At 36.4% G+C, this 9,782-nt stretch overlaps 1 protein-coding gene across 1 annotated transcript; it reads right to left on the bottom strand.

Annotated features, from left to right (window-relative positions):
* Positions 1 to 5,873: 5,873 nt before the first annotated feature.
* LOC141699782 (uncharacterized) lies at positions 5,874 to 7,977 on the bottom strand. Its single transcript, XM_074503615.1, has 2 exons — positions 6,692 to 7,977; positions 5,874 to 6,606 (listed from the first exon to the last, which is right to left on the bottom strand). Exons 1-2 carry the CDS (start codon positions 7,975 to 7,977, stop codon positions 5,874 to 5,876), a joined length of 2,019 nt encoding a protein of 672 aa, XP_074359716.1.
* Positions 7,978 to 9,782: the final 1,805 nt, after the last annotated feature.

Raw genomic sequence — 9,782 nt, 5'->3', positions numbered from 1 at the left:
AATTGATTTATTACCAAACTGATCTAGAGCACAACGGGAAACACAAAACTAGAGACTAGCACAAGAAGTGATTCTATTGATTTTATTTACGCAATATGTATTGTGCATTTTCACCCAAAAAACAGGATACTGCTCCAACCCAACTTGGGTTACCCAAGTACCATAAAAACCAAAGCGGTCTCAGCACCTGAAATAGCCAGTAAACCCACAGCAAGAAGAGCTTATTTCCATCCAAATCGATATTGCGCCAAGGTCCCTGCATTAGAAACAGTGCTAATAGGAGTATCTGCTGCGGGTTCCAAAGCTTGATCTTTTGCAAAATTGATGACTTCGGATTCCCGTCTACATTAATATACATAATGGCTAAAACTCAATTAACAAGACTATTACCCATCCCCTAAGAATTTTGCCAACATTACTAAAAAGGAAGCCTGGATTTGAATTAAATAAGTTACCTCCTGCTGGTTGACCAGTTGAAACTGGTGGGGTTTGATCCTGCCATCGAAAACAAGATGTTTTCATGATTAAGAATAGTAAAATTACTTATCTGAACACAAGCCTTCATCTATATCCTCCTTTATAAGGCCCTTCTTCTCAGAGAGGAACGTCTGTACAGGACAAGAAATTTGACAGCATTCTCCAGTTGATCTTCCCGAATTGGTTCTGAGTTCACAAACACAGATAAAACCTTGGTATCTTGATGGACCTTGTAAAGTCCAAGACTGTTATTAACAGAGTAGCAATGCTTAGCACAATTTAACACAACTTAAATTACAAAAACAATAGCAGTATATTACTCAAGTATTAATACATCATTTTCCCATATTCCCGTCAATCATAAGAGTTTTTAGAACCGTAAAAAGTTATTTCAATGAATGCATGAGTATTTGGTAGATCGTAATTAGTAATTAACACATAAAACTCATGAAAACGATAGCAGTATATTACACTATACCATAAATGGCCTACAGCAACACCAAGAAAATGTTACAATAGGCCCAAAAAAGTGTTACCACAGCCAGAAAAAGGCCTAAGGTAACATAAAAATTAAGTTGCTTTTTTTCGAGTTACCTTTGGCCCCTAAGGTAACATTACTTTTGCCCTGCTGTAACATTCACTTTTATGTTACAATAGCTGTCAAAGGTAACATTAATCTATGTCTATAGTATCATAATATGTATGTTACCTTTGGACTCAGAATTTCAAAAAAAAATGGGGCCCACATGTAGGGCCCACTGGTGGGCCCCATTTTGGGGCCCTATTTGTTTGCAAAGGTAACATACATAATGTGATACTATAGACATAATTTAATGTTACCTTTGATGCATATTGTAACAGTAATGTTTTGTATTATACCAATTTCTTTGTAACATTTTTAGTACCTAATGTAACATATTTTTCAAAAAAAAAATTGACAGGAATGGTTTGTAAATTCAACATGCCATAAAATCTGTTTTTCATCCAAGTCAACCAAATAAACAATTTCAACCAAACTCCATATCAGTTTTCACAAACCCCCACCAAATACTGCGGTTTCACACAATTCACCAACTCCACATACTCCACATACTCCAAAGAACAATTACTTAGTCTAGGACGATAAATAAACATCCAAAAGCTAGTACGATAACACTTGTTACTAGTACGCAAAATAAGATATGTAAAAAGGTGCACATCTGAAATCTAAAGTCCAGAGCCTCCGGTAACTGGTGTGAGGTAATTGTCATTATCGCTGGTTGTGCTGAAATCTTGATGGTTGATTGTGATGCCTGGATTTGCGTCGGCTATTTTCTTAAGTAACCAGGCCATATTCTCCTGCACCTTCTTGTTGACTTGCATATCCACTTCTTCTTGTACCTTCTTTGTCATCGATGCCTCGACTTCACTCACCAGAGTCTGCTTTATCTTTCCTGCCAACTCCTGTACATAAGTATTTGTCGAACCAGCAGTACTGGAGTAACCTTTTGCAGCATCAGGACATCTTCCATGGAGCCAAGATGGCCCATGTTTTTTTCCATCAGAAAGTAGTTCCTCGTTGGGATCTTCGCTTGTACTGATTTTTTCCTTAATCTTTTTCTACATACCAGAAAAACAAACGAACACTTGGTCACACAATAATTTAAATGCTTCACTAACTAATTTCAAAATAACCGAATAATTTAATCCAATTAAATTCACAATTAGTAATCATTAAATAAAAATGCATGCAGGTACATAAATAAAACTTCTAAACACCAAATAAATCATAAAACACAACTAATTAACCATCTTGCGACATTAATGGATATTCAGAAGCACTAAGATTAATAAAAAACACTTACAATCTTGTTTTTTATTTCTTCAGTGTTGGTCTTATACTCACGACCATCAGTACGCTCACGAGTCTCAACAAAAACCTCTGCTTCAGGTGGTGGACACTGATTCTTTGCCTTTTTTTTCTGACAAAAATGAACAAGTTAGCCAAAAGAAATATAGAAATTAATTTCTAGATATATAGTAATATATGTAACCAGAAGGCTGCCCACATTCATATATTTGCGTAACAACTAGCTTATTGAGGTTAATATGCGTAATTGAGATTCTGGCCATACCATATTGTTTCGAATTTGTGCGAAAGTCTTTGGACCAGTAGTGTGTGTGTCTGTATACTGACATCGACTTCTTGCATTTGTCGCTGCTCTTTTCTACAAAAATGTGAAATAACTTTATGTCACTTAGATCAAATATAAATACATAATTAAATATAAAAGTGCAAGGGGAATTAGAAAACCTTAATGCTTTCATCATTCCAGTACTCCAGCAACATCTTGAAACTCTCAAGGGGAATATCAGTTGGCCTATTTTCCATCCGTTCTTCATCAGTTTCAAATGCTTTATAATGCGCCTTCTTAATTCGGCTCTTACGTGTCTTCCAAGATGACTGAATGGTTTTCAACACCCATGTTTCACATTCATCAGGTATAATGTATCTTTGCTGGAAAAAGTCAACAAAATAAAGAACACAAGTACAGTTAATCAAAGGTAATGTTGCAGAAAAATAAATCACGATAATTAAACAATGTATGTGATACCTTGACATAATTCCACAGTGTATTTTTCAAAGTTTTCGGAACATCACGCCAAGAAACATAGGTAAATGACACGCATCGCTTTGCGAGTGTCCCCAAGAAGTTACTAAGTTCAGAAATTACTTTGTCCTCATCTGAAACGGGCTGGAACCTTTCATTCATCTGAAGGACAACTCGATGGTCCATATTTCTGGTATGAACCCTATCCATCCTCGTCGGTCCTCTCAGCCTTATAGGAACTTCAACTACATATGAGCAAAAATTACTTGCAGGAAAATCAAACAAAGTAGGAATATTATAATAAATTTGATTATATTTATGGGTGTTTTTCTAATATGTCGTATTTCAAAGATTGGTCTATAAAGATGTCTTATTTTTAGTTTTTATTTTTTTAATGGGTGTCTTTATAATAAGCAGCCCTTATTTTTAAAATGATAAATATAGATAACGCATACCTTGGATTCTGGACACTCTAAAGGACCTACTGTCATAAAGAATACATTAATTCTCATGGGGGTTGTGTTTTAATAATTATATAAAAACACAAATAACAATTAACAGCATTATAGATTACATATGCTAATTAAATTTGTGCAAGAAGTTTTACATCTATCACATAATTAACCATGGTTAACTTCACAATTTCATTAACTTAAATGACATAAATAACCTTATGCCAATTAACCTCAATTATAAGTAATTTACTAAACTGATGCAAATTAATCAATTATGGAAAATATATGAATGTGGGTAGCCTCAAAGTGAGTATTCTTTAAGGGGCCTTAAAGGAATAATTCCTTTATAAATAATCAGTTTATGTAATCATAAATAAAGGAAAGAAGATACCTGCTTCCTCCTCTTCTTCAATATCCGGAAAAACATTTTCTTCAACAACATTTTCTGTAGCAGTCTTTGTAGTTGCAGTTGTACTTGGAGAAATTTTCGATTTCGCTGCAGCTGCTTCCTTTTGGCGCTTTCGCATAGCCCAAAAAGCCTCCATTGAACCATTTGCTTCAATTGACGGTAGCTGAATCAGAGGTTCTGCAGGTTCTATATGTGATAATGACTGATTTTCCTTCTCAGTAGCATCCTCGGTTCCTTCCTTCTGTGATATAACAGTATTGGCTCGTGACCGTGTTGTTGGTCCACGTCCAATAAGCACCTTGCTTTTCTCAGTTTTCCCTCTCTGAAACATAAATCATGTAAAACTCAATGTTTGTGTATATATGAATTACAACTATCAACCCCGATGAAACATTTGGGGAAGAATTTAGAAAATGTGAAAATGATAGCTTTATGACATTTATGACATACCTTTTCAGTTCCTGATCCACCATCCTTACTAGCAGCCTTCCTTTGAGTTCCCGATCCACCATCCTCAAGATCCACAGCTGGATCATATTCCTCATCGCTCCCCTCTTGCACATGCTTCTTTTTTTTGGATTTATCTTTTAAGATTGAGTTTCTCACTTCAGAAGAGAGTGTAGGAAGATTGAGGGCAAAAAATACTTCATTGTTCCTCTTTACTGTGACAGCTCTCAGTTTTTCATACTCCGTTAGAGGAGGTGGAGGGGGTAGTTTCTGCAATTTCACATAAATTCATGTTAATATAGGTATGACGGAATTACTGGATTAATAAAGGGGTTACATACATGTACTTACATGTACTTAAACAACAATAATCTAACAAGAAAATTATAGGTATTACTGAATTATATGCTAACCTCCAGTTCATTTTCTCCCATACGCTCATCTTCATGAGTATCATGTAAACTCAACTTCCTCCTAACACTTGGAGGAGTTTCACAATCATCACCATCAGTGATTTCCTGCACTCTAGAAAGCCGTGGTGACTTCCGAGTACCCTCTAGGGGAAAGTTATTTGAGTTCCTCTTCCCAGCCTTATCAACTTGGTTTGCCTTCTTATTCATCTTCTGTTGCTGTAGTTGATGAGTGGTTACAAACTGCCGCTTGACTTGCTTTTTAGCTATAAAGACATAAAAACAATAATTATGAGTTTGAATAAAATCTAAATATAGTAACACCTATATATTTCTGATGCCCCTACAATTAAGGTATATTTATGAAATGAAATTAATATATTACCTGCTAAGATATCCTTTCTTGGCCGTATTATTACAAATGGCTGCATCTGATCCATTGGTTCGATAGTGCTATCAACGACATTGTCAAGATAAAAATCAACATTTTCACCGTCTGCAGCTCCTGCAGTTAATGAACACAAGTCCACATCATTGGACACCAACTGCCACCCCCCCTGCTTATCACCTTTTCTCATATAAATCCCTCCAATTTCTGAATATTCAAGGTCATCCTTGACATAATCCATCAATACAGGGTACGAAAACCTATCTACTTCGACATTCCTTATAATCAGTTCTTTACCACCGACATACCGTGTAGGCTGAAACTCACCCTGGTGGTACAACCTGAGATTTATGTATGCCATCCTACAAAAAATTGAGAAAGTATAATTAGATGAAATCATTAAAATAATCTGAGACATGGCACTTAAATAAAAAACACTTAAAAACAAACACTTAAAAGAAACATTAAAAGAGCAGTATGCAAGTCAATAAATTTAATAATGCTCTAAATTAAGAAGCGATCGCATAAAGAGCAGGGCAGATTTAAAACTAACAGAACATTATATTAAGAACAAGTTAATTAATTAAAAGAAAATACATTAAAACATGATAAATTAGGCAATTAAGAAGTCACTTCATTAACAGTTGATACATCAGAAACTAGGCCCTTGATAGTTACATATTTCGAATTACAAATTTAAGTAGTTTCTTCGTTTGTTCTAGCCTTGATGGGGACTTGTCGTGTTGGGACATCATCTCTGCACCAGTTAATATCCGTGTCTATTTCTAGAGGAACACTAGTGTGTAAATCATGTAAAACTGGATCCCCGGCTTCTTCATTTGCATTTTCAGCTTCGACATCGCACCAATCCCTTGGCAATTTCTTTATAACATTATACATCATCTTTTCAGTAGGATCTTCTACGTAGAAGACTTGCTGCACCTGTGAAGCTAGCACATATGGATCAGACTTCTGACATAATCTGTTAAAATTAACTCGAGTTAAACCATATAGATCTTTCTCTTCCTTATACCAACAACACTTGAACACCACTACAGAAAATTCTCCCCAATAATCAACTTCAAAAATCTCTTCAATTGCTCCGTAGTAATTGACATCGCCGACCAGTGGATTTTGATCTTTTGAACTAGCAAAGCTAGTAGTCAAAGCAGTTAGAAATACCCCACTATTTTGGGTTGTACATTTAGCATCTCGGTACTTTGTATGGAATCGATATCCGTTAAGTACATAACCACTATACTTCTTCGCTGATTGATTAGGGCCCATTGCAAGCACTTCCAATTCCTTTGAAATGTTATCTTTTTTTCCGACCTCCCCCTTCATCCATTTCCAAAAATCTTCAGAATGTTCTCTCTCACGATTGTATCTTTTTGACTTGGCTTGTCCTTCTATTAAGATTCGATGCTCCCTACAAAAATTACCTAGTTAAAAATCAAGACAAAACAGGTTCTAATTCTATAACAGTTAAACACAATTAGTAGCTAGAATCTTACTCGATTAAACTATCAATTTCTTTATTCCCGCAGTTGAATAGAATATAACGATGAATAGCCATCCATTCAACTTCAACTAAATTCACAGCCTTTCCATCTTTATTTCTGCGTGAACCAATAGGAAATTCTACTTTTTCTGGAAAACTTTCAAATTTTGCAGCCTTGGTAAATTTTGATCCTCCATGGCCACCCAAGAATCTTGAACAAAATATCAAGCATTCTTCGGCCAGGTAACCCTCGGCGATACATCCCTCTGGTTTAGATCTATTCCGCACATAAGATTTCAATTTATTTAAATAGCGCTCAATTGGCCACATGCTTCGAACATGGGCCGGTCCACCAAATACAATTTCTTGGCACAAGTGAATCAAAAGGTGGACCATCACATCAAAAAAAGCCTGAATGAATATAGTCTCAAATTGACAAATAATTTCAATTATTTCTGTTTGCAGCCTCTTAAGATCACTTAAGTCGATGACTTTACTCCAAATACCTCTTAAGAGGGCCCCTAATCTGATAAAAGGGACTGCAACCTCCGGTTTCAAAGATTTCTTCACTGCAAATTGTAATAAGTAGTGCATGAAAAAGTGAGCATCATGACTCTTATAGCCAGATACCTTTCTCTCCTTCATGTGCACACACCGGCTGATATTAGAGGCACTTCCATATGGGAATTTAGCATTTTTAAGGACAGAGCAGAATAAATCTTTCTCTTCATTTGTCATGTCGAATATCGCAGCCCTTATTTCAAGGTGTTTCCCGTCACTTGATAGAACAGGATGGAGGACCTTTCTGATGCCAAGTTCTTGCAAATCTAGGCGAGCTGCTATATGGTCTTTTGTTTTTCCAGCAATATTGAGCAATGTGCCAAGTACTTTATCACACACATTCTTCTCGATGTGCATAACATCAAGGTTATATCGAGAAACATTGTGCTTCCAGTAAGGCAGATCAAAGAATATTGATTTTTTCTTGAAAGGCGAATTCGACTTAATCTTATTTTTTTGGCACTTTCTTTTCTTCTCTGGTTTCTTCCCCCCAAAATGATTTACAAATCCTGCCAATAATTCTTCAATGTCTGTTCCAGTTAGAACCTCTGGACAACCTCTCAATTCAATTTGACCATTAAATTTTCTTTTATCAAGCCTCCATGGGTGTTCGGGATGGAGAAATCTCCTATGGTCCATGTAACACATTTTCCGACTATGTTTTAGGTACATAGAGGATGTTTCATAATTGCAAACTGGACAAGCTAGTCTTCCTTTTGTGCTCCATCCAGATAGCATTGCTAGCCCGGGAAAATCACTGATTGTTCAAAGTAAAGAAGCGCGCAAGTTGAAAGTATGGTCAGTAAGGGCATCATAAGTCTCAATGCCTACTTCCCACAGCTCATTCAGTTCAGCAATTAAAGGTTGCATGAAGACATCTATATTATTCTTCGGAGACTCGGGACCAGATATGAGTGTCGAGAGAATTAGATTCTCTTGCTTCATACACAGCCAGGGGGGAATGTTGTAGTTAACCAAAATAATTGGCCAAGTACTATGACTTATGTTCATAGTACGAAAAGGATTGAAACCATCAGCGGCTAGGCCCAATCTGATGTTTCTGTTCTCGGATGAAAATTGAGGATAACGAGCATCCAATGCCTTCCAAGCCTCTGCATCAGCGGGATGTCGAAGTTTGCCGTCCTTTTTTCGACCTTTTGCATGCCATAACATCAGTTCTGATAACTCTTTGCTCATAAACATGCGTTGCAACCTTTTTTTGAGTGGAAAGTAGCGCATCACGTTTGCCGGGACCTTGTGAATTAACTTCTTCCCATTATTGTCCACGGCGCCTTTTTTTTCCACTACGACCCACCTTGAAGCACCGCAAGTTTTACAATTTTCTTCTTTTTCATTTTCAGCCCAAAACATCATACAATTATTGGGGCAGGCGTGTATCCTTTGATAATCGAGCCCTAAATCTTTAATAACATTCTTTGCCGCATTAAAAGACAAAGGAATGTGTGCTTCTGGAAAAACATCTTTTATCAGCTCTAATAAATCCCCGAAACCCGACTCCGAAATCCCATGAATGCACTTTAAAGAGTACAGCCTAATGATAAAACTTAAGCGGGAAAATTTTTTGCAGCCCGGATATAAGGGCTGCTTTCCTTCTTCAAGATGGCCATAAAATTTTTTGGCATCATCATTCGGTCCAGTAGTATCATTAGTACGATGGAACATCTCGTCCAAATTATCTCCGAAGGTAAAGGAATCTTCAAAACCCATATTTTCTGCCCGTTCAATATCTATCCTATGATCTTTGCTCGAAACCTCACAAATCCCATTCGCATACAATGGACAAGGGCCATGACAAATAAGATGATCATAAATAAGATCTTGAGTATGCCACTTGCCATTTCTACAATTCTTGCAAGGGCACAACATTTCATCGCCTACGGAAAATTTGGGAAATGCATTTTCTAAAAAATCCTTTATCCCCTTAATGTAAGGTGTACTGTATTTTGGAAGGGTTATCCATTGACTTAGATCATCGTCCATCACTACAAAAAACAGGACAATAATGTTATATTCCTAAAAGAAAACAACGTAGTCGTGAAACCATACACCCATATTGGTTATACGTTCTAACAACACAACGCAGCCGTGAAGCCCTAAGCAGACCGAGGTAATATTTTATGTTCTCATTTTCATTGGTTGTACATACTAATAACGACACAACCGTGAAACCCTAAACCCATATTAGATATGCGTACTAATAACAACGCAGAAGTGAAATCCTAAACCAATATTATAGATTATATGTATTAATAACAACACAGCATAACAACGCAGCCCTGAAATCGTAAATCCATATTAGATTATACGTATCGAATCCATGTTATATGACCATGAATATACATGTGCATACACCCATTTCCGTATTATCCCACTCCTCCTACCTACCGAACTGTGACAGTTGATGTTAACAAAAATTTAAATACTCGTAAAGGGTTGAAACTCTCAGGAATAAAGGTCAAATTAACATAAATGTAAATACTCATAAACAATTGCATTATAGATACAACAGATATCTACTTACA

This window comes from Apium graveolens, unplaced genomic scaffold, assembly GCF_009905375.1.
Source record: "Apium graveolens cultivar Ventura unplaced genomic scaffold, ASM990537v1 ctg1301, whole genome shotgun sequence".
Taxonomy (NCBI): Eukaryota; Viridiplantae; Streptophyta; class Magnoliopsida; order Apiales; family Apiaceae; genus Apium; species Apium graveolens.
Note: the sequence above shows the minus strand (reverse complement) of the source record. Positions and strands in the feature narration are given on the sequence as shown.

Excerpts from the sequence above, each read along its gene's own strand:
- LOC141699782 (XM_074503615.1), bottom strand. The coding sequence starts at position 7,977 with ATGCTATCTGGATGGAGCACAAAAGGAAGACTAGCTTGTCCAGTTTGC. Across the intron at positions 6,607-6,691 it reads GAAATTGATAGTTTAATCGA|GGAGCATCGAATCTTAATAG; the intron begins GTAAGATTCTAG and ends TAATTTTTGTAG.